Source organism: Hetaerina americana, unplaced genomic scaffold (assembly GCF_022747635.1).
Source record: "Hetaerina americana unplaced genomic scaffold, ioHetAmer1.1.p SCAF_4, whole genome shotgun sequence".
NCBI lineage: Eukaryota > Metazoa > Arthropoda > Insecta > Odonata > Calopterygidae > Hetaerina > Hetaerina americana.
This window is the reverse complement of record NW_027286985.1, coordinates 97,227,779-97,253,891: the sequence shown is the minus strand read 5'-3', so window position 1 is coordinate 97,253,891 and position 26,113 is coordinate 97,227,779. Positions and strand designations below refer to the sequence as shown.

Genomic DNA, 26,113 nt, shown 5'->3' with positions numbered 1-26,113 from the left:
GTGTAATTTAACGACTTCGCAATCCCCGCTTGGGCTACAGTACCTAGGGCTGACAAGCAGTTGGTGCAAAGGTTTTTGAATGAATGTTCCTCCCGATATTTTTCATAAATTAAGGGAAGCTGTTTGAAGAACTCACGACGAAACGCAAACTGCAAGTGAGTCATTCACATCCAATCCATTAAAATAACTTTTTCACTTGTAAATTTTAGTAATTTTAAAGGACTATCCGGTGGCACGCAGGTTAAAAATATTTCGCGTTCGTGTGGCTCGTTGCGTTCATAAAACGCTACTTCGTTATTCGAAGGGCTCTCTCCCTCCTCACACTCTAGCATCCATTTAGGGTCAGCGCGCGAGATAGATTAAATGACTTCCGCAAGTGAATATCTCCTATGAATATGAAGAGAAGAGTGGCAACGTTGCTGAATTAGATACGACTTGAAAGAAGTGCATTAGAAGGCAAGGATTCCTTGCCTCCAGTCCATGCTATCAATCCGTATCACCGGCAACGCTGTTGCTCCTTGTACTCTCTGAGGGAGGCTGGCTGGCTGAGGGTCATGTCAGTGGCAGAGGGAGCTTTGCATTTCCGCTTCAATATTTCCTAAGGCATTCATTCCCATTGCCAAGTTCATGTGCATGTCTCCGGGTGACACTCATTCATACAAATACCTCGCGGTCTTACGAGATCCAACATACAATTAGGATTAGGCACGTTCTTTGTATCCAGCAGTCATCCCCACGTCTCACTACAGTTTGAGAAATTATTCCCAAGTAACCGTTTGGGGTAAGGAAACCTCCGCGAGAGCATCTAACGCAATTTTTTCCACAGTGAATTAAAGGCGCGCTGTGATGTATTCTAAAATAACCATAGTGAAAGTCGCAGTTTTATTAATAGGTAAGAATTACATTTTCCTCGATCAGTTTTGTTTTTATTCTGGTACCATATTTAGTAATATTTCTGTTCTGATTGGTTGAAATTATATTTCGGTGGTAAGATGAAATTTGGTATCTTGTCGTGGCTGATAAATTGACTCATTCGATTCAAAATCGAACAACTTTCTTGCATTTCCACCACTTGCTGAAATACGAAAACATCGCAAAGTCTGCAGGTGATTCACAAAGGCTGGTAACCTCATCAGTATTTTAATAGACGATTGTAGAATTAAATAAAGCCGTGTTTCCCGAATAATGGGCGCGCTGGGTCCTCCGGCTGCTTATTGACAAAGAGAAATCGCCCCAACAAACGCCATATCTGCTTATCAGCAGCCGTGGGATCCCTGAGAAATTGGTATACAAGTGAATAAATGTTGTTGATATCAACAAATATTTGTCTAAAATAAAACTTAAAATTTCAATGTTTGGAAAGCATTTCCGAAGTGTTTTTTACCGATTAAAAATCTTTGTAATCTCAGACATATTAACGTAAAACATATTACATAATTTGCCAGACCTCAGGAATTCTGAATGAAAAAATGTCGGAAGGGATTAATGTACTAGTAATACAAGTACTGGTAATGCACTTTTAATATTGGGAGAATGAAATTTAGGAAGTAAGTTCTAATAATTTTGCAATTAGTACCCATGAATGTTGGACAAACTAGCTTCCATGTTCATTATCCAATAATAAAAGTGGAATCGTATGACATTTCAAGTGATTACTAATTTGCTTTAGCCTTAATTAACCACCTAATAATCACCCTTCTATGAACCATTCTATTCACCTTATTATGAATAAAACTGCAATGATTCAATTCATCATTAGTTCTTGAGGTTAACCCATAAATGGAATTCAATATAATTCACATTGGGTATTAAAACATTTTTGCGATTTGTGGGTGTTTTAAAATTATTTTTAAGCAAATGGCCATTACAATCATTAGATATTTTGAAGTATCATCAACACTTATAAAATTATGAATTGTTCAATAATATATTCTATTTTAAATATTATATATATATATATATATATATATATATATATATATATATATATATATATATATATATATATATATATATATCTTTTGTTAAACCAAATCCTCATTGGTAGCAATATATCATCATTAGCAAAGGGTAATTTTTCATCTCATCCAATTAAAAGGGTTAGAAGATACTGATTTGGGTGCAATATTTTTCTGTAGCATTGTACCTGAATTTCGCAGAATCATGCGATGAAAATCAAACACGACCAGGATGCAAGATAGACAGTGGCCGGCAATGTGTTTGTGGAATTGGATGTTATTCCGAATACCGGTATAACAGCAAAGAAGAATGCAGGAAGGCTTTAAAAGGTAAACAATAATGTAATATACATATATTTCTGTACACATACCTACATGAATATTTGAAAACATGCCTTAATATATTTTGTGCATTTAACATCGGTTTTCAATGAATATATCTGGTAATTGATAAGATGTTACTGGTCTCACAACAACCATTGTGTATTTGTTTCATTCATATATCATGTAAAATACATCCATGGGCCCATCAGTTAGATTATTTCCAAGCACTTTCTAAACAATCAGGGTTGGTTGGGATGGCCAAAGTCATCTTTACACTTGACTTGCTACTTTGCACCTGAATAGACCTGAAGAGGTGCTTCTAATCTTTGTCACCTCTTATAATTGAATACTATCTTAAAATATATCTGATCATAATATAAATTTGCAATAAGCAGTTGACCAGCAGAAGTAGGTAGGCATTTGATTTGAAATCAACTCAAAAGATGAATTTGGCAGGTGAAGGGTAGAGCTCACCTCACACCAACCTCGTATACAATGGGTGAAGTTCTTTAGAAATATCTTTAGGTAGGGAAGAGGGCTGTTCCTCATTCCATCATGTGCCACCTATGTGGTTTCTGAGGAAGTTTTCAAATCCAAAATATCACACAGTTTGGGTGGAGCTCAGGGTGCCCAGAGGCACCTGAACCTTGGCCTTCCAATCAGTAGCCCGGTGCCTTACCCAATGGACTAGTGCACTAGAAATTTGCCATCTAAGATCATGGAAATATCAATTCCTGAGATAACATTTTATCAACTATGTGAGTGCTTTCAAGGAATCTGCGAAGCTCATAATGATACCATTTTATGACAGAGCAGAGTATCCCATTCATTGAGTCATTTCTTAGTTAAAAATGAGGAGTCCCTCTGATTAAATTTTTTTGGGAATTTTTATGATGCACTGAAATTAATAAGCAGGCAAATATCAGAAATATTTCAATTGAAAAAAATCAGACATTTATTTGGTTGTATGAAATTTTTCTGACTAGAAAAAACATGAGTTTTAAAATCATTTGAAGGAATTTTCCAATAGTCATAAAATTGAGTGTCTTATATAGCCTATGTGAGCCATCATGAATGAATGTGACAAATTGTTTAAAAAAGTGAGTTTCAAATCGAAACTACATATTTTATCATTTGTTTTCTGTGAGTGTGTTATAAATTCTGACTCCCATTCCTCTTGGGCTCTTATATTAAATTGCTGCTTTCTGGTAATCTGCGTGGATAAGTAAATTTCATGCCTCATAATATCTATAATTGATCTCATTTTATAGGTATTTGCTATTTTTCTTTGAACTTTCACTGTTATATAGGAAAATATCAGATGCAGTATTACTTGAGCTGTGTCACATTAGATTGAATTGTACTTTAATTATGAATTTCAATCATCCTCTATTTAAAATACAAGTCTATAGTTTTGGAAGATTACAAAATATGTTTGGAATATATTTCATTTCAATGTGCCTCCATCAAGCTCTGTATTCTCTCATAGAGCTGGGAAATACTCTCCTTTCATTATTGATCTCGGGTACTCTATTCAAGTTAACTTCATGCTTAAAATTTTCATTTACTTGACTATGTCATAGGCTGTGTACTGTTGTGAAGACTTTGGGTTCATGTTCACTCCTCCATGATTTACTTAACTTAATGGATTTTGCAAAGTGTGGTGTTGGTACCTAGAAAACCAGTTATGTTGGCCAGATTTGGCATCCCCAAGTAGCATACAAACAGAATCATCCTCCAGAGCAAAATAAACAATGCAGAGCAAAGAGCTGTGTATTTTCCCAATTCCTTAATAGAAGGGCCACTTTCCACTTTATGGTTTCTTATACCTTGATCGATAACAACTCACAGGGATGCATTTAATAAGTAGTTGTAGTTTTAATGGGAGATAACCAACAGCTTAAGTCATTTTTGCCATTAGTGATGAATTGGAAAGGAAGGGTGGAGAGAAATCCAGCATCGGCATTAGCCTACTCTTGCCAAAAGGCACCAAGGGGTCTACAGTTTAAAGTCCCATCCAATGGACTTACTTAAAGTGCTCTCCACAAAGTATTTGAAATAGGGACTGGGATACTACTGAAAAATATTTGTTGTCTCCAGAATTTGAACCTAGACCCTCATGGTGGGAATCCTGTACGTTAGACACCGTACCATCTTGACCCCCGATTTTTGTAATCAACATTGGCACCAAAAATTCGGACACTGATCTCATTAAACATTTACAAATACCAAATATTATTTTTGATTAACAAAGACTGATTGAGGGGGCCGATACACACTCACCCGTCTTATTGTTTCGGTGCAGGTCGTCGCCACAACATTTGCTCTGAGAACCCGTGCCAGAATGAAGGTGCATGCATCCAGACCACCGTTGACCCTGGATACAGATGTCGTTGTGAGGGAACTGGATTCTATGGGTCCAGATGTGAACATGGTAAGGACTAATGAAGAATGATTTTAAGTTACCCACTTTTATATTTGGCTATTAACGGTGTGTTATTTGTTGAACTTTTTTATAATTATTATAAGTTAAAATGTGTAACTTAAGGCAAACAAATGGTATTTGCAAATACATTTGGTTGAAAGAACACTCCTTAAAATCACTACATAGTGGATGCTTTTTCTCTTCCCTTCATTGATTCATTAATCTTAAAAATTGCTTCTTCAGCTCTATTATTATTCCCCTCCAAGTAGGTACCCTTATTTCATTTTTCACCTAAGAATGCATTAATGTTTGTCCATGTATGAACAGTTTCATCTACTCTTAATTTATTGTCACCTATTATAATATTTAATTTCAGCAACTTGAAAACCTCATTAACATCAATTTCCTGCCACTCAAAGTCTTTCCATTGGTATGTGACCTTTATGCATTTCATTTAATACCTCCAATGAACGATTCCTTAAAGATATAAGAGGGAGATTCGAAAAGTAAGATAGATATTTTTCTACATACAAGTAGTTGCCTTGACGATCAATCACTTTTTGCATCCTTGTAAGCAGCTTTTTAATACCGGTGTCGTACCTTTCTCCTGCTGCGTCACAAAGCCAACTGACAACTGCTTCTTGCACTTCCTCATCTGACTTGAATTGCTGTCCTCCAAGGTTTTTTTGAGAGCAGAAAACAAGTGTTAGTCACTAGGGGCAACATCCGGGCTGTAAGGAGGGTGGTCAATGATATCCCAGCCGAATTCATTGAGTTAGGGTGGTCGATTGATGTGACACGTGCATGTTGGTGTGGATGTGCATTGTCATGATGCAAACACACTTCTTTGGTGAGACACCTTGTTGTAACTGAGGACCTCTGACACAATGTTCTGCACGGAAAAGTAGCCACTCTTTATGAAGGCTTTCCTTTATCTCATGAAGGGTAATTCTCCAGTTATTGCGCACCACCTCATCAATTGGAGCCACCGTTGATTCCGGCGAACTCGGCCGCTGCTCATCGTGGATGTTTTCCCGGCCATCAAAAAGCTCCCTGCACCACTTTCGCACGTTTTTGATGTCCATACACTTCCACTAAATGGCGATGAATTTAAATCTGAGAAGTAGTCGTCTGTTGGCTTCACGACGTGGCGGGAGAAAGGTACGATGCCGGTATTACAAAGCTGCTCACAAGGATGCAAAAAGTGAATGATCATCAAGGCAACTATGTAGAAAAATAGCTTAATGGTCAACCTTTCCAACGATGTACGCAAAGTTGAGAATAAATCTGATTTTTCATGAAAAAAAATAGGAGATCTTACTTTTCGAATCGCCCTCGTATGATGAAATGATATATTCCTTAAAAGTATATCCTCCCTTATTCTTGGAATTACCATTACCACTTACAAGCTAAAATTTCAAATTTCTTACGATTGTATTATCTTGTCACTTAACAACTTTGTAAATGGCTTTATCCCATGAAATATGTAAAGTGAAAAATAGAAAAACTGAAATTGAAATTACATTTGGGTCTGGGTGTAGAAAATGCTATAACTAAAGTAATCAAGTGTTTACCTATATTAGCTGAGCCTTCCAAATGTCCAATTACTGAATTCATACTTCTTTTTCTTGTGGAATTGCGTTCCAGTACACTGTTTCAGGTGAAAACATTTTGCCCCACCCCCCTTAAAGTATTTTCAAGTCTAAATAACATCAAGACCTGAGTGAGACATTGTGGTCTTTGTTTATAGGGGTTGATGGTTGACTTTGGGCAATCTGGTTGGCTATTTATTGCGATTGTCCTTTTCAGGCATTGTTATTGGTTGACGATTCTATTGCTCTTACTAAGCAACCCTTTTGATTCAGTATCATGCCACCCACTTCCATCATCATGGAGACATTGCAGTGGTCACCTTATGCTTCCATGGGGTTTTCCCCATCATTTCCAATGTTCAGGCCTCATAGAGAATGGAGTAGGCAGCTCTTCCTCTCTCTCTCATTTTTCTTAAGGGAGAGATGACTCAAAAACCTTTGAGAGGATAGATAGACTCTTCCAGAACTCACGAACGAAGGAGTATGTGAAAAATCATATACTGAACAAACAGGTAGAGTGAAAGAACGTTGAAGGGTCACCGGGAAAAACATTTTCAGCTATCAGCCATCACCAAACATGCATATTCAAAATGCAGCCACCAAAGAAACTTACAAGACACATTAGTGAAAGAAACAAATCTTGCCTCAGAATCATCAGGGGAGTAGAGGACAGCCAAAAACCAGCACATTTTCAATTGGGAAGATGGATACTAAATAGCCTCACCGTGGAAAAAGTCCTAGAATTGTCCACCAATCAGATTCTCCAGAGTCGACCACAAATTCTGGTGATTATCAGAAAAAATATCCAATCTACCAGCTGTGTACTGTCTATTTTTACTGGTTTTCTAAGGGTTAAGGGTGGTTTTGGATGGACCCTAGCTACCAAATTATGTAGCCATATATTTTTCTTTGACTTTCCTAACAAACAAGTTGAAGAGAGAGAGCAGTTCAGTTGACGGGTCACTGGTATAGGAGGAATCCTTATAAACCCTGAACGAGTGAGTGAGTGCAATTCGCAAAAGTCTAACACACCCAAGTTATCGCAAATGTGAACTTGGGCCTTTTCTTTTTTATTTCAATTGTTTTTCGTTCCTGTGCGAGTACAACGGGTCCCTGGCATAGGAGATATCCTTGCAAACCCTGAGTGTGTGTGAATGCCATTCAAGAGAGTGCCTGTTATTCCTTAATGCACCCTATTGATCGAGTGGTTGTAAGTTTGTTTTATTATTTATTAATTTTCCTTTTTGTGTGAGATAGAGGTATTCGTGGGTCACTGTTTTCCAAACACACCCAAGTGACCTAGTATGGGTTCCCCTTACTTGTAACTTTGTTTTTACCTCCCCACCTTTGCATACCTAGTGCCAATCAAGTTTATGGTCTCGGCTATTTTGTTTTTCATTGCTTCACAACCATAGGTATGTTTATTTTATATTTACATTACACAGAATTGCTCTGTTCTGCCAGAGAAGACATAACTCCTAACTCATTTCAGTGTATGCAACTAATATGTATATCATTTTTTAAATACAGGCACCTGAAAATATTAATTCATTTTGAGAAGATTTTAATCTTGTTAGTACATGTGGAAAGTGCCTACCTGGGGATTACCTTACTGCCTGTTGTTACACAAATTGGATCTATATTAAGATTTAAAAGTAAATCGAGAACATACTTATTTTTTATGTACCAAAAGAGGCTCTAAAATTAAACTAGTCGACATTTGTAAAACTAGCATTCATTATAATTCTAGTTCTCTTCTGTGGCATGTATTAATTATTAGCATCTAGTGCTCCAGAGTTCTTTGTTCGCATAATAATATTATAATTATTTACATTTTCATTTTCAGCTTGTCCATCTGCCACAAATCAAAGATATTTTGGAAAATATCCTTACGAGTGCATTGTTATTTAATTGGACCAGAGATGGATCTACATCTACACAACAGAAAATGTGTTCTCCTAAAGTTTGAATGCAGAGTTCATACTATAAATATCATCATTTACTTGAATTTTACAATATGACTTTAAAAGCTATTGTTTTTTGTGTAATTGAGTAGTTATCATTAACAATAGGGAGGTTTTCAACCACTAGTTTATGTGTTATAACATTTAAAAATTGTTTGACAGTTGAATTATGCCTTAAGTACACATTGCATGAATCAATTGATGATTTCGTACTTAGCCAAGTAATTTTCGAGGCTGTTCAGTTTAAGTTAACACACTTTCCAGTTTATAAAACTGAAAAATATGCACACACATTTTCCTGAGCATTAGTATATGTGCTACATAAGCTGAACCCATTCGCAAAAGATTTTGAGAACAGCACCTCAAGCACTCTTCAATGGATAACCATATTCACAAAATGGACTACCATTAAATTCCCATGGTAATGTACATGCTGGCATTTTATTTTGGTGCACATTTCAGATACTTACATGAGCAACAACGTTTTTGTTTATGTACAGTCAACTGCTCACAAAAATAATTTTGAATAGCTATCTTAAGTTTCAATTAGTGGGCGTTTGCAAAAGCTTCAATAAAACAACTTACTCGGGGCTATTAATCTGTTTTGTTTACTAAAACAACAAAAATAAGTACCTATTCATACTGGATAGATCAAAGTGCATGATGTTCAAAGTGGAAGAAGAATATCCATTTCAGATGGAAAATATGCAGTCAACTTTGTGTCTCCTTATGCCTACAATGTGCATGCACATTAATGAGGTCTCTTTGCTTTTCACTTTCTTTATTTAACAATGGAATGACACAAATATACACCAAAATGCCACCCAAGGCTTAGGAACTCGTGAGAAGCGGAGCATCTTTTAATTTAAGCTCCAGTCTAACATTTGGATTGGTTCAATTGTGCATAAATCAAAATCCAGAGGGTCGTGCTTAACAGTTGCAATTTCTATCAATTATATGGAAATATCCTCCAACATTGAGACTAAATTTCATTTTTAACATCACTATAGGAATATTTTATCATAGAAAAGATAGATCTAAGTTTCATTTCAAAGTTCATCTTCAGTAAATACATGTACATTTGTTATATCTTCAGCTCTTATAAACCTGATTATGCTGGATATTTTGAAGTTCACTATGGATGTACAAAAAAGGAATGAAATTAATGTGCATCCAGGTGTAACTTGGATGGATCTTCATGAAGTGCTAATGATACATATTTTAAGTACTTTAGTATATTTGTGTGCTTAGCAGATTTCCATGCTTGAATTGAGATTTATAAAACTATACATGACAATGAATTATATGGTGGATAGAGGATAACCTTTTGAGGAATTTTTTTAAATCAAATTGGACTCATCCAATTACTTTTCTGTGCTCTGTACTATGTATATGAATACATATTTATGTATATATAAATACCAACTTTTTACTTTAAATGGTCCGTATGTTATTTCCTACATTTTCCCCCCATAATTAGCTGTCATGGAGTGGACATGAAAACAAAAATTTAATACTATAGAAACTATGATATATGTTAGTCCTGACTTTTGAAATGCCAAAAAATGAATAGCAGTTATTGAATACGAAACATGTTGGATGCCTTTGAAGCCACCTTGCTGAGGAATAGGTGCTGCATGGACTACCTTTTGTTTGTCTCCTAGCCAGGAGCTATTGTCATTGCTCCCACCAGCACAGATCTAAGGGGTCATAAGAATGCACAAGCCCTTCCACTATGTAGTTCATCGAGAAGGACATGTGGTAACAAGAAAGTAATGTGGAAACAAGAATTGCATATCCATGATATTCCAAAATATTTTAGCAAGTATGGTGGTGATAGAATTACTGTAATGGCATCGAAGTATTTTTAATGCAATTCCAAATCCTCTGTACGATTAAAGACCTATGGTCAGTTTAAAAAAATTACATTATGCCCTTAAAAGCTCAATTGCCACAAAACAAATACAAAATTTACATATTTATACTAAATGTTCATAGCATACATACACAATTGACTATTATGTAAAACCTATGGATAATCAGTCTGATATTATTTAAATATGCACATCATTTTTTGTGAATAGGGCAAAAGTGAGTCCGAGTTGACCCATTGAACTTTGGGTGGACTGTTTGTTAGTAGTTGTGAAATGCCAGTTCTTTCAAATTCATGTGCCAATATCTTTGTTTTACACCATCCAGAAATTATATACTATGTCTTACTCTTTTTTTCTGGCAGCAATGTGATGGCAAATGGATGAGCTTCTGGATGAAAAAAGTTATGGAATTAGTCTGAATTACTATATCATCCATTGTATTCACCAGAATTATCCCCTACTCCCAGCGACTTTCTTTCCAAACTTGCAGAAAAAATGGCTCCGCAGAAAAAAATTCAAACCGAATAATGTTATCACCAACACAGGCCTATTTTGAGTACCTTCCTAATTGTTACTTTTTGGACAACTTAAAAAGTTGGTAAAATTTTGGAAAAATTGCATTGAACTGAAAGAAAGGTTGAACAATAAAAAAATCTACACAATTATTTTCAATCTTTCTGAAGGATTTATTGAATGACCCAAACATTTTGTCGCGAAAACTTGATCTCACTCACATGACATCATTAATGGCATACCTGATTATGTTGCATTGCCTAACATTAATACATCTTGTTTGAAGGTTATCTTAAAGGGAGAAATAGAAAGCTAACCAGTAGCATGAATTATTCAAAAGAGTAAATCCGCTTTAAAATATAGATACTGGCCAGAAAGGATCCAGCCATGCAATATTGTGAGAAAATTTGCCTACCTGGAACAATGAGAAAAGTCCCCTTCAAAGTACTTCCCTTGGGACCTCACACACATCCTAGCCTCTCTTCCACTTTTCGAAACAATAAGCAAATCCCTTTTTTGGAATGGTCACCAGCCACCTTGTCTCTTTCTCCTTTATCTCGTCAAATTCAAGAATTTCATGCTTCAGTTGTAGGGGACTTGCTCCAAGCTGCAAGCAATAACTAAATTTTTCTACAAATAGATAACTGGAGATGAGTAATGGGACTATGTCTATGAACCTGAAACGAGCAGTCTTACCAACAGTCAGTTGAGGAGGTAAAGGAGTTCGCAGCGAGGTAACTGATGACCATTCCAAAAAAGGACCTTTCCTATTGTTTTGAAAAGCTAAAGAGATGCTGGGATAAATTTGTAAGGTTCTGAGGGGAGTACTTTGAAGGGAACTAAGGCCTCAATATTCTAGTTAGGCTATTTTTCTGAAAACATTGCATGGCTGAATAGTTTCTGAGCAGATCTCCTAAACTGGTTTGACTCTAAGAATACAGTATAAGAATGTTAATGATGAATGACAGAGTAAAGTAACTTAAGTTTATCACACATGATATAAAACACAAAAGATAACTTTTTAAATAGAATTTCCACTATATCAGTTGATTGAGGTTGCGCAGAAAACAATCTGTGACGTGTTAACGTCTCCAGATAATAAAAAAAATAAAATGAGAGTTTCAAGAGTACTACACAATAATGTTCATGGACCCTGATGTTAAAAAAATTATCATTTTTGTAAGCAGTTGAAATTTTTCTTAAATCCTTTGAAAATAACTCAAAATTTTCTTGAAATCCTCTAGCACTCCCAGGTTCCAGCATTTTCTCGGTCGCTGAAAAACTCAATTAGTCTTTAATCAGAGCAATTTTACTTTTAACAGTGGGAAAAACTATTTTAGAATACAAAAGTGATATTATAATCAATCTTTCATATTTGCACACACAAAACTCAATCTGTATGAAAAAATAAAGATATAAATTGGTTAACATTGGTTGAAATGAAAAACCCATTTAATGTAGTCATTGATATTGGTATTTTATTATCAACCTGCAGTAGTCACATCATCTCCTATGTTTATCTCCAGTTTTGAATCTTCGCCAACCCATTCATCGCATTAAAATGGGGGTATGAAGCGGGAAAAAGCTTGAGGGCACAATATAAGCAACACACAGACCTAAGACAGCTTTTTTAACACTTCCTTTTTTGCAGTGATAGAGGAAAGAACGTTGCGATGAAGGGGCGAAGATGAAATGGTTTGTTTACATTCATCATTTTTTTTAAGTTATGCAGTCCAACAAATTGTTGGAATCATTTTCACAGGAAGAAAATAACAATGAAATGCACATTTACACTAATCAATCACCGCCTTTAAAATCAACAGGTATTCGACGCAAAGGGCCATTCATTTAGTTATTAAAACAGGAGGTGGTGTTGAGCCGGGGAAATTAATACAATAATTCTGTTACAATCCACTAGAGGTTGAAAAACTGAACAAGATCAGAGTTTGGGACAACTGATATTAGTATAAGGATGGTAGGATAGTTTGTATTACACACAATGCCACCTCATTTTTTTCAATATACATATATATGTATATATATACATACACATCACTTGTTTTGCCACAGTCACCATGCAGGCAAGGATGCGGACACCTCCCCCCACACACTGGCACTCATACATACATAAAAAATCTACACAGGTCAATTATAAACCTTGAATGTTTAACAAGAAAGTTTCTTTGGGTAAAAACTGGGGTCAAGGGAAATGGATGAAAACTACAGGACAATGACCCTGGGGAACCATTAAATAAACAAGGCTTCATTTAGTTAAATTCACCAGCCATAAAAATACTTCATTCATGCTTCACGCCATGTGAATTCCTTTGCATGCTCATTTTCACATTCTTTGCGAAAAATCAGATCATTGATGTTTTATTTTTCAACAAAAATGCAACAAAATTGAAATTACATGGTAAACTTGAGTTACAATACATGTTTCCTAGCAGCAATTTTATGTAACATGTTGAATACTTCATCATGATATTGCTCTAAAAAAAACTAATTGAAAATTGAATGAATAGGTCATATGTGTATATGCACAGCCCTTCAAGGCGTTAGCCTAAATTCTAAATAAATATACTAATAAAATGTATCCAATGACCATTCAGTCCCCACACACAAATGTGATACATTTCAAAATCAATTCAATTCTCATATTCAATATAACAAATTCTCACAAGCAAATATGGATTGCTATATATGAATATGTTCACTATATACCAAACCAGTTTGAACAAAAACCAGGGAGATTAATGATTTTGTTGATTTAAATGGACTATCACGGCTACTAGTCAGGCTTAGTTACAATTAGGTCAGTCCAAAATGTTTTGCTTGCATACCATGCTTTAGGAAATTTTTAGAGGGCTAATTGTATTAACAAGATTCGAAGGGTATCATGGGTTAACTTCACTTGTAACTATAATAATAAAACAAAACACCATCACACTAACTGATCGTAAAATCAGCAATCACTCGATTGTTACCATTATGCACATAATAGTTGTAGAGCAATTTTCATATGCACACAAACTCTCACATCAAAATTTTAACAGAAAATTATTAACAGACAATGAGAAATCCAGACATTTCACAGACCATGTCACAAGAGAAATCTGACTGAATCAAGTCTAGAGAAAAAAAAATTCAGCACAAATTTCAGAACATGGTCTGGTGATGCTATGAGTCTTAAATTGGGATTATGTTTGCCAAATATTCTAAATCTAATAAAATTATATCATCCAGCATCATCTTAAAATGACTTCACCACTTGGTAGAAATAACTTTTGAGTTTTACTTTAATATTTTAAAGTCCACAGTAATGAGTTAATCTGGAATTTTCATTTTAATAACTTTATATAACGAATTGTAGTTGTTGAGACAGATTCTTGCTGTTGAATCATACTCATTCTAGTTCTCACTCAAAACATGACTATCATGTTTTCCCAGGCAATCTACGTCACTATGTGTGCATTCTGGATGAAATAACACATCTGAATAGCACACAAAATGTAGAAAAATTAAAAATTCACATCATTACATGTAACAAGACACATAATTAGCAAGTAAATGTACAATTTAGGATGAGAAAGTTGTTGAAACTATTTAAAAATAAAAAATTAAATTAAATTTCAACTAATCTATGAAGTATAATTTTTGAACTTCACAAAAGAATGTGTCCTTTACAATTTCAGTATAATAATGTACGGCAAGATACAACCAAAAGGGGCAAAAAATGTAATGAGCCAAACGGTTTCTTTTTCTAAAGAATCCAAATTCCAAGATAAAAAAACACCTGTCCCATTTCACAATTGCACATTGAAAAGGGGAATAAAAAAGGTTCACCTATGAATCATACCAGTTATTAAGTGCTTCATACTTGACAATAATTGAAGGCACAAGCAAAGTATTAAAACTTTACAATGTATTTTGGGGGAAATCAGGGATTCTGCACGTTTCCATATTTACACATTTATAACTAAATAAGTGAAGGCAATGGGAATCCACCTCAATTATTTATCCCAAGAAAATATGATGAAACCAAATAACTAAATAATAACTCAAGGTTCACGAAAAAGCTCCATATCACACAGCTAATGACATCCCAGCCACACCCTGAATAAAAAAATGTTTTCTTTTAACATGCATGGCAGTCTAATGACTGGATTGTAGCCATGTAATAGTTCAAGGGGAAAAAATCTTTCACTGAAACACTAGTAACCCTATTATTTTTTTTGACCCCTACAGTATTGCAAAGAGGCAATACTGGACGTACTTTCCCTAAACTCCCTTGAATAAAAAATATGTCCAGCAATGCCATTATAATAAAACATTTATTTTGCATTCACTTGCTTATCGAGCACTCCCATGGAGTTATATTTCCAAAATACATCCTCACTAATAAATTTCAGGGAGCCATGATAAAATGTGTTTACAACACTTACATGTCACCACTTTACATGCATGATTGAATCAGGTTATAAATTAAAAACCAATTATATCAGACCAATTCCTTCATGTGAAGAAGTGTGTAACGTTCAGAAAACTCCCTAAAAGTACAGAAGACACCTTTTGACCATTAGGCAAAACAAAGCCATTCAACTTGGAAAAAAGGACTAATATTTCCTCAACAGCATTCCTCCGCATTAAAAATTGACCTCTCAAAATTTGAAAGATTTTCATGGACCAGATCATTTGTGAGTGGTTTCTTTTGGTTCATTACTTTTTAGACCCTTCACATTCTATCAACAATAAACCACACCAGGAATTAATCACTCTGTGAACTTGAAGATGAAACTTTCCCTTTCCAAGGAAACATTACTCTCTACTCTTCGGTTGCTGCCATTCCCAAATCTTGCTCTGGCAAACTAGAGTGCGATTCCCTGCCCACTCGATTGGCCTCGGAAAATCCTCGGGTGCCATCAGGGCCACGAGGCTGCCTCACCACCGTCAACTTGGGACCACCACACTCATCCACAGAGAGCCCACGCAGCTTGCTGATCAGCCTCTCCGGCCTTTGCGACTCACTGGGAGAAACATGCCTTTCGTGAAATTCTTATAACTATAGCTCAAACAATTTCAAGTTTCTTTAAATCATGCTCCCCTTTGTGTATCACCCAAGGAAATTTTCATGTTTCATGTCATTTTCCATACTCAAAACCAATATGCACCAGGGGGAAATATTTCCAGCCAACTCTTTGATTTATTTACACATCAGTGACTGGTACAAATATTACCATACCAGTGTCCTTCATGAGACGTAAAAAAGTTGCTGAATGGCGAACAAACGCTTGAGGTGGGATTATTGCCACTTGCTCTCACAAGAATCAAACACTGTGAAACCTCAAATTTTCTAAATTGAGGTTTATGTGGTATATGAGGGATGGAGGACAAAATATTCTAAAAGGTTAGATTGTTAGATTCATATTTTAAAAATGAAATTTACAAGATATAGCTAGTAATGGTCAAAATGATAAAAACACTGGGAATTTGTTTATGCATGCATACAAAATAAATGAAAATAAAAAAGTTCTGAACTAAAAAAATTCAGTAATACTTCTAATTTAAAAGCCAGCTTTTGCCATGTTTGGAATAACAAATTTCACTTGGCCGCCTTTGAACTGTCACACCTACAAATGTATATTTTATACACATCCATTACACCATTAGAGTGCATGTCTCTTACTTAATTGACAATGAATTTTTAAATGGGCGCGTTGAACCATGCGCAGAAAATGGGTGCTTACATGCTGTTCTAGCGCAGTAAATACACAAATGCTATTTAAGCATTTGAAACATTTCTCACTTCAGCAGCACCTATGCAAACCCTGTGCAGCCATCTCTAGCTTTTATTCATTTTAAGTGCCCGAGCTTTTCAAGCTCAACCACATTTTTCCAGTCCCAGCAAATATATTGGGCGACCATAGAACTTCTTCAGCTCACCCCACAAATACCCAATTATTACTGCTCATTTGCGTTAGTTTATTGGTAGATAGGCAGTTGTTTCATTGTGTGACACCCGTGGTCAGCCTCATCACTTTGCACAACTGCCCCTTCAAAGAATACACGTGGATGTGATTGATATTCTTTTCCTTCCGGCAGAATACCTGAAGCACACTGAATACTTCCAGGTTAAAAACCTGAAGTCATTCATATCAAATTCAAGTCATTTTTCCTTCAATTGACGATTATTTATCTCCCAGTAAAATAAAATTTATGCTAAAAAATTCTATTTTTTCACGGGATATTTTCTTAGGATTCTCCAATGAAAGGTTTTTAGTTATTACAGGATAGGTGACCACTCCCTCGTCCCCATGCAATAGAGAGCTATCAGCTTTCTACGTCTACCTTATTTTGAATTGGACTTCCTTTATTTTGACATTTCAAGTCAGACAATTCATCAATTTATGAAAGTTATTTTTACCATCATAAAAGGGCAAAATCCAGAGTAAGAACCCAAAAATGATGAATTCATTTTAAGAAAATAATCCTGTTTTAAAATAATTGTCATTCATAACATTGCCAGAATTATTTATCTTCAACCTGTATAATGATAACAATTTCAATTACCCATTTCTGGGGATTCCATTGGTTGTGTCCTTCTGTCTTTTGGGAACACAAGGCATTTGGGTTTTGTCACAGCAGGCAGGGAGAAAAACTCAAAATATTCAACAAATTGTAGACAACTCATTTGGAAGGGCTCATCTACCATTGGATATTTCTTAATGAAGAAGAAATATTTTTGCTCTGCCTAGTTGTCGATTGGCTTCTGACCCTATGCTCCCCTGTTTCCAACGACATATTGACAAAAGACCACCCCTCCCTTCCGTTCATTAGGAGCACACACGAATGCATGTTTACCTCTCCATCTGCAAGCAACAAATCACACAACCTGGCAGATGGCACTGGCTATGCTTTCACCCATTAATAGCATTGAGGACACGAAAAAATGGAGAACTAAGAAAATAGCCAAATGATTTAAGACCCTTAAAAATTATAATATCACTTTTATAATTATTGCTATTTTTTCTTTGTATCATGCATTAAAAATACATTATACATGCCAGATTACTTTCACATTACCTGACTTTTGTGACCTTACAGGCTGAAGACTTCCCAGTACGACGATTAGTCACCAGTTCAAAAATTACTTGATCCCCAGGTGAGAGAACAGTGCCCTCACTGACCTCTGACATATGGAAAAACAATTTCTTCCCTTTTTCAACTTCATATGCCAAAAAACCAAACAGTCCTAAAATATAAAATTGAAATTAATACTTATGTAATCCATAGATTTATTACTTATCAGAAAGAAAAATGATAGAGAGATTATTAGATGTGGGTTACCTTTAACAGCATCAACTGTAGCAGTTATTTTCTTACGAAGTGCTTCAATTTCAGTGGCTCTTCCATCTGCATCAATTCTAAATCGCACCGGATCCCCTGCTTGGAGCAAGTCCCTCTTGTTGGCCAGACCCATGATGCCAAACTCATACACTCCAGCAGAATGCTTCTCCCCATCCCTGCCCTCACTGCCACCCTCCTCCTCCTCTTCGTCCAGGTCATCGTCATCCAAATCATCAAGGTCATCTTCTTCATGCCTCTCCAAACCCTCCATATCTTCCATCTCACCCTTGGAATCCACATCTGCTCAAAAAGAGTGATCAATAAAAAAATATAGTAACCACAAGCATCGCTACAATATTACAACATGCATGACAAATAGAATGCTCGATTATAATGATCAATGAAAGTTACTGCAATTGTAACAACAAAAATTATCTGCTTGACAGCAGAATCTAAAAGTGAAATTACTAACTACCCTCACCGATATTGACATCAAATGGAAGTTCAATATAATGAGACCTCATAGTTACTACAAAAATCACTCCCCATTTTGAATTCTTGCTAATACTCATGGTGATTTAACAACCATACACTAGCAAGTTCCTACAATTATTAAGGATATCATTGCCATCGGTTGGGTTTTCATGGTTGGTCTCGGTGGCTAGAGTAGTTAAGCATGGAATTATCATTGCCAGTTATGCATCATATCTTGGGATGGGTTTGATGACCTAATCCACCAATTTGAAGGTTTTTATTTCTTAGTCTACATTTTCTATTGTGACAATTATTAAAAAAAACATGAAAACAACTTTGCAGAACTAATGAAGTTGAATTAATGAGCATTATGCTTCAACCACTCAGATCCCACTCACTCTTTTTCACATTTATGTCATTACTGCAAACTGGTGAAAAACCTGACATCTACTACTTGAATGTTGTCTGCTGACTGGCATTGACCAAAGATTACCGAACCGATTACTGAAATAAACTGTGACTTCTCTCCAACTGTACATTTCCTCCAAATACAAATGTTAATTAAACGTGGGTGACAATGTTTTTGTCCCCAAACCTCATATTAATCTTATACCACCTTGTGGTGACATAATATTCAGAGGTATATAATAGGAAAGATGTAGGACGGTTGTGTTATTTCCAACATTAATATTATTTAAACATCTTCTTCAGGTCGGGGTGGATCTCTGGAACAAAGCCAGAAATCTTTTTCTATGGCCAAAGTTACAGCTGTCGGCCCTTCATCATAATTTGTGGCCAACCAACTAAGAAGTGAGAGAAGACATTCTGCTATGCCCAGTTTATCAATTTGAATCGGTCCATGAGAACCAACAGTGCCATCGACAGACAATTGCTCTCTCACAAAAAACAAACAAGCCACTAAAGAAACATTTACTGGGATATTCCTAATGGGCAGCCAAAGATAGCTGAAATTCAGTGCACTTGGCAAAGAAATAAAGATAATTCCTAAAACTTTTCCATGTACAACCAGATACGCTTAATATAAACAGTCACTGTGAAGGCCTCAGTATCGCCAATTTATTTTACAGGTACATCAAAGCCATTGCACCGCAGCTTGGGTTCTACTAATTTTATTCCAGCAAGCTCATTATAGCAGACTTTCACTACGACCGGTCAGGGTTGCCAGAATCAGGCAAAATTGACATTATCTGAGAGTTCGACACACAATCGCAAGGAACATTTATCCTGATAACCTTGTCCACCAATGATTACCAGTCTTCTCCATATGATGTGCATTAGAGCCCCAAGTGTACAAACATTTCACCTAAATATAATTTAATTTAAACAATATTTGTGACCAAATTTCTCTAAATGTTCAACTGATAGTACTTTCAAACAAATTCAATGGTAATGGACACTGCACTACCCAAAATCCTGCTTTTTAGACTGTTGAAAAAAGCTCCAGAAGGTTGAGAAGTGAATTAAGCTAAAAAAGATGTTGAAAAAAATACTCAAAATAGAGTTTTCCAATTGTGGAGTAATAAATTAATATTTTTTCAAGTTAATTCAACATATATTTACATATACAACTATCACCAATTCAGGATTACTGGTGAAAAGATTGAACACAATGAATCACATCCCTTTGACAGGCTTCAGAAAATTCTACTACTTCTAAGAAAATTATCTCTATCACCTGGACATGAGTGAATTCTGTAACTAATTGCCTATGCATACAAACGAAAATACGATAGCACAAAAACTGGCACTTTATCATTAATGAAAAATAATAGAATACCACAATTACATCACAGAGAAAAAGGATGTGTTTTGAGATAGGACAAATAGGGAGCATGGATGAGGTACCGTTGAAGTTTGATGTGTCATCAAATAGAAAACTGGACATCAAAGATGCTAACGAAAATATTTGCTTTAGTGCTGTTCTTGTTTGTGGTGCAGACAGTTAAAAACTCTCTCCTATGGTCATCTTGAAAAAAAAAACGCTATCTACAATTCCACACTGAATTCATGTTCATTCCAAAGAAGAGAAGAAGAATGGAGTGGGTTTGAAGCTATGATTACAGAATGAGTGATCCAGGTGGTCTTCTGAAGAAGTCATCTTTATTGGAGTGCAATCAGTTTGAGGCCCATAAAACAGAGTCCGCAAAAAGCCTTACAAGAGTTCTAAAGACACACCTTGCTGTGATTCCTGGAGGATTAACTTTCAATTACAGCCTCTGGATGTACAGTGAATAAACTATTCAAGGGATTTGTGCATGAAGAGTGGATAAAGTGGATAGAGGCACCAACTCGTGACATATCAACCATGTCTCTTCCCCACCATACTTAGTACTTCATTGTTTTGCAGTCAGTATCAAGTGGATAAATAGCAGCCGCATCAACTCCATGAATTCTCGTGCATTGCCATGTTCAAATTTGTTTGGTATGATAACTAAAACAAATGAAGACCTAAGAGCAGAGCATTTGTTCATGCCATAAAATCATGACCTCGGCCTGATATTCTGATAGCATCAAGAAATGGCATTGGTGACTTCTACGGAAGCTTTTAATGCCATTTCACGTAGCCAATACAACAGTAACATATGTTGGAATCCTTAAACAAACTGCAATTGGTGCCATCATTATGGAATAACCCCCAAGGAGCAGGACTGGTCAGGAGTAGATGGAAACAACGGTGGTGTACAGGACACCTTGCAATGGGCAGAACGCTATATGAGTATGAATAATGGAGACATAATGGATCAACTGGGGTTTGCAGACATATTGATAACATTTACAATAATTCACATTATGTTTAAAAATTGTTTTTCACCAAACTATTTGATCAGGTCAGTTTTGTATAGTTTTTATAAATAGATATAGAAAGTTTGAACAAAATCCAAGAGGCGGCTGCCAGATTTTTTTTAATCGACGTGGAATATCTAGTGTATCTTTAGGAAGCAACAAATTCATTTTGCAGGCAGTATTACTATTTGAGGTCAATTCATGCAAAAATGTCATCAGACCAAGTCAGCTCTAAGTTTCTGGACAACTGATTACTTGCATTAGGTTTTTCCATCAAACATAACATTAAACACATACCTCCATTCGGGCCCTCTCCACCAGCCCCTTCAGATTTATCTCCATCCCCCTTCTCTGTGCTACTGGTCCCTTCACCAGATGTACTGTCGGATCGACTCCGCCATGATTTTTCCAAGTCGTCCCTTTTCTTCGGTTTCTCTGACTTCTTCACTCCTCTTTTGTACTGACGCACCAAGCCTGCATATTCACTTTGCTCTGGATTCACTGATCTCAACGGGCGAGCGACCACGCCACTGTACGGCTCCTCACCTGGTGGGGGTTCAACGGCAGCGGCCACAGGTACTGTGCCTTTGGGCAATGGAATCACATTCTCGGCAGACATGCAAGTCCCAGAGTTGTTGCGAGAAGGAGCTAATGTGTACTCCACTTCTAGTCCCAGCTCTAGGTTATTCGTGTCCCCATCAAAGTTGCTGCAATTCAAAATGGTAACATCATATTTATCCTGATAATAAAATGATCACCATAAACACACATATTTAACACCTCTGTTTAAACATTAGGAACTAAAACATATCATAAATCAGACAGACTAACGAGACCTCTTGCCTTAACTTTTCAAAATGTTCAATGAAAAAGATGCTCCTGCCAACCAGTGACATACATATTTAGCACAATTCTTAACAATTCATTCATGGCAACTACATTAATTGGAAATAGGTGCAAGTATTACAACATTAAGCATCGCATTCTCTTTTCTGACACTCATACGGAATTTAAGAGTCTTCTTTTTTCTCAGATTCCCTATTTAGAATATGAAAATATCCCAAAAACACCGGAAAAAGGCTTTTTAATACAGTAAGGAACTTAAAAAATTACAAATTGCCTTAAGACAAAAAAAAATTTTTTGGTCTTAAGTTTCAACCTGTAATCCCACCCAAAAACCTTTCTGATCCCAAATGGGGTTGAGCCTCAACCCGAAGCGTGGCAGAGTTTCACATATTTTCAATCAATTTTATCCTTCCAATTAAATCTGAAGTAATTAAATATTAAAAGAGATAGGATATAAATTCATATCACAATTGTGCGAATTTTAAAAGGCATAAGACTTATGGTGATGGTCCCAGGGAAATTTTTTTACAGTAATTGCTATATTAAAATATGAATCACACATTACTATTGGTAGGCTAATGGCATACATGAATGATGCTTCTATCATTCATTTATGCATAAAATTGAAGTAATAAATGATAATTGAGGCCAAAGCTAAGAGATATAGTGAAATAGCCATTTGTAAACATATGAATAACATCTCATGGGTGATTTAAAGAACTATTTGCAAAATTATTTGCTGGTAGAAGTAAACACCAAAACACATTATCACTTAAACATGTGTACGGATCATTGTTCTGCTTTTATAGTGAACAATGGAAGAGTAACATTGCATGATAAATAATAAAGAACATTAACTGGGATGAGAACAAAATAAATAGATTATAGTGAAAAAAATGGAAAAGGGTTATGATTATTATTATTGGTATTCTACCAATTATGTTAGGCTTTGGAAGGACACAGCATATAAAATGGTACTATAATTCATTTGTTAGCCCCTCGAAGCAAAACACAACCTGATATCCCACACTACAATAAGCCCTCCTTCAATTCCAAATACTTTTTTCCTCCCTTCATCCTCATCTTATTACTGTCCCTTCCTTGCTTGCATAACATTCTCCACACTATCAGTCTTCAACATACAATCGCCAATTAATTTGCTCTACTTCCATTTTTCCTGTCTCTTTTTGATTTTCCCTATCAACCCCATCTCCTCCCCCACAACACTCAGTTTGTTTACCTTTCTGCCGACTTCACCTTCTCCATACCCACATTTCAAAAGCCTCCAATCTATGCCTGTCACCTCGCTGCACTGCTTCATGTCACACACAACAGTGTGTATTTGAGAGCTGTACAAAACCATGCTCCAATTAAATTTTTAACGAGCCTTTCCTCAACATCAAAACTCAATGTCCCTGTCATCTACTGAAATTCATGGATTTGATTTTAGTGATGATCAATTAGTATCAAGTATTACTTTTACCTTGGTTTTGTCATTAAATTTTACTTACCCCTCACACCGTTCTAATGTATTCAAATTCACAAATGTGCTGACATTTATTTGCAAAGGTCATGTGCACATATTCTATCAAAAAATAAGGTATTAAGGAGGAATAAAATCCTTACTAACTGATGATAAGCTGATATTCTTGTGCTTACCAGGCACATCTAATTGTTTCCCTGAGACTTCCAGGTCAGTTTTTTGCATTATACTAGGGAAATGTTCCACACAAACTTAGTTGATTTTTAAGTGATATATAAAACCAAACTTTTTCAAACTTTTACAAATCAAATTTTCTGCTAAAGAGATGCAAAAATGAGAGAGGAGCTAACAAAAGCCATTAATATTCTTCCACCTAGGTACAGATTACTGAAGGCAGCCGGAAACAGCGAGGGAAATACGACCAGTCGGCAATAAGTGCGTAAAAATGTTCCAAAACCACTAAGAAAGTCACCCAGCCAATTTAAATTGCCTTTAATAGCATTTTCCAGATTTTATCCAATAACCCTAAAAAAAATCAAAATTTTCAGGTTTTTCATGCTGCTAGAATTCCTTTATCACACTTTCATTATCTAGCAGTCATAACTACACCATCAATCTCCAATACGCCAAGTTCATGATATAGGAAGCATGCATAGAACACATACATACCCCTAATCATAAACTTCAATATGAAAAATATATCTTTAAAATGCATTAAAAACCCTAATGGCACACCCTTATGCACTAAAATTTCACATTGTCCATAGACTTGTTTAAGAATATATACAGAATATAAATATAATATATATATAGATATATATAAATATATAGTATATTTTTATATATATATTAAAATATAAATAGAATATAAAAAATACCAATGACTGCAAATTGTTGTAAAAAGATTTTTATAATTTAATTATGAAAATTGTGCATCCAAACTTAAAATAATAGTTCTAAATGAATATTGCTGGATGTAATCACCTGAAATGAAAGAACACCTCCCTGTCATGGGAACTGGCTTCAATAAAACCAAACCCATCTTTGAGGGCAGCCACAAATCCCTGGCAGATAGTTCCTGGGACTTGCCCATTATTACAAATGCCATTGACCATGCCTCCACCCTTCAGGATAACCTGCACCTCCAAGGCCATGCTGTCCTTTCCTCTTCTTGATAAAACAAACTCAACCTAGAAGCAGAGCACAGAAAGAACATTTAGGATTCATGTATGCTGTATGACAATCACTTAGACACAAAATCCCATCTATGATTAATTCAAATTGCACAAACTTTTTCATGTGAAAGTGGAGGTTCTAAGCATAATGGACCCATTTTCATATCTTGTGAGCAACCCTTGTACAAAAATTTATTTTTCCTCTTTAAGATTAAAGTAAAAAAATTATGATGACAACCTGGATTATCATTAAGAATTGAATGAACAATTAAATGTTTAAAATATTTCATAAAATAATCCTAATAATATTTTCTTTTGAGTTTCCTTAAATGGATAAACACAAGCCTAGGCCCATTTACCTGGCTAATTTAAATGCTTCCCCAACAAATACCGAATAAACCACAAGTTTACAGTTCAAAGAGATCCCTTACTCATTCAATGGACTGCTTATTCAGGACAAGCAACATAAAAAATTACTTTCACTCAAAACCCATGGAATACATAACTTTTTCAAAAAATTAACTACATCTGAATTCAAAAACATTGAGAGTTGCAAAACATATAAAAAGAAAAAGGAATGAAAACCAACGCTCCCAGAAAAACAAATAGTAATCCACCATAATTAAATGAAGAGCACAATGTATCTTTCCACTGTCTTTTATTCACGTACAACCAGTTTCAACGCTCAAGCATCTCATTGTACTCTTCATTTAATTAAAATGAATTTCCACAAAGTTGAGCCGGAAACAATTGAAAGTAATTCACCATTATGCCGAACGAAAATTCATGGGAAAAAATTAAACTTGGCTAAATTAACTCCAACTATGTGCATCAGAAGCATAGGTTTCGATGATAACATCCATGATTATCATATAGCTGTAAGAAGGTCTGACAAGATGTAAAAGGCAAACAGACAAACATGAAAAAAGACCAACTACCGAGTAGATTGCAACATTAATAATTCTTAAAGAGCTACATATGAAGAATAGTAATACTGCAGCAAACAAATCGTAGATACCAGGTCCCAATCAGAAGACCAAGAACTAGAAACAAACATGTGTGTTCAAAAAATTAACTACATCTGAATTCAAAAACATTGAGAGTTGCAAAACATATAAAAAGAAAAAGGAATGAAAACCAACGCTCCCAGAAAAACAAATAGTAATCCACCATAATTAAATGAAGAGCACAATGTATCTTTCCACTGTCTTTTATTCACGTACAACCAGTTTCAACGCTCAAGCATCTCATTGTACTCTTCATTTAATTAAAATGAATTTCCACAAAGTTGAGCCGGAAACAATTGAAAGTAATTCACCATTATGCCGAACGA

The 26,113-nt window shown here is 35.5% G+C and overlaps 2 protein-coding genes across 4 annotated transcripts in view; one reads left to right on the top strand and one right to left on the bottom strand.

Annotated features, from left to right (window-relative positions):
* Window positions 1-494: 494 nt before the first annotated feature.
* On the top strand, window positions 495-8,857 carry LOC139692361 (adhesive plaque matrix protein 2-like). 2 transcript variants are annotated; one of them, XM_071590512.1, is made up of 4 exons: window positions 495-892; window positions 2,139-2,288; window positions 4,588-4,716; window positions 5,084-5,106. In XM_071590512.1, exons 1-4 carry the CDS (start codon window positions 847-849, stop codon window positions 5,089-5,091), a joined length of 333 nt encoding a protein of 110 aa, XP_071446613.1. In that variant the 5' UTR covers window positions 495-846; the 3' UTR covers window positions 5,092-5,106. The 2 variants fall into 2 exon arrangements, with proteins under 2 accessions (XP_071446613.1, XP_071446612.1); XM_071590511.1 differs by lacking the exon at window positions 5,084-5,106 and adding an exon at window positions 8,146-8,857 and having other exon boundaries at window positions 501-892.
* A 3,244-nt stretch (window positions 8,858-12,101) lies between these two features.
* Unr (cold shock domain-containing Unr) overlaps window positions 12,102-26,113 on the bottom strand; it is a 61,147-nt gene continuing 47,135 nt past the window's right edge. For both annotated transcript variants that reach the window (XM_071589624.1, XM_071589625.1), the window contains 5 exons: window positions 24,590-24,795; window positions 21,574-21,983; window positions 17,998-18,297; window positions 17,734-17,902; window positions 12,102-15,677 (listed from right to left, as the gene is read on the bottom strand). In XM_071589624.1, the coding sequence (XP_071445725.1) occupies window positions 15,476-15,677; window positions 17,734-17,902; window positions 17,998-18,297; window positions 21,574-21,983; window positions 24,590-24,795 (1,287 nt within the window). In that variant the 3' untranslated portion in view covers window positions 12,102-15,475. The remainder of the gene's footprint in view (window positions 15,678-17,733; window positions 17,903-17,997; window positions 18,298-21,573; window positions 21,984-24,589; window positions 24,796-26,113) is intronic.

What these genes read in the sequence shown, in the direction of transcription:
- LOC139692361 (XM_071590511.1), top strand. Translation starts at nt 847, where the DNA reads ATGTATTCTAAAATAACCATAGTGAAAGTCGCAGTTTTATTAATAG. An exon ending in AGTCGCAGTTTTATTAATAG is followed by an intron (nt 893 to 2,138) that starts GTAAGAATTACA and finishes ATTTTTCTGTAG; the next exon opens with CATTGTACCTGAATTTCGCA. An exon ending in TGGGTCCAGATGTGAACATG is followed by an intron (nt 4,717 to 8,145) that starts GTAAGGACTAAT and finishes TTTCATTTTCAG; the next exon opens with CTTGTCCATCTGCCACAAAT.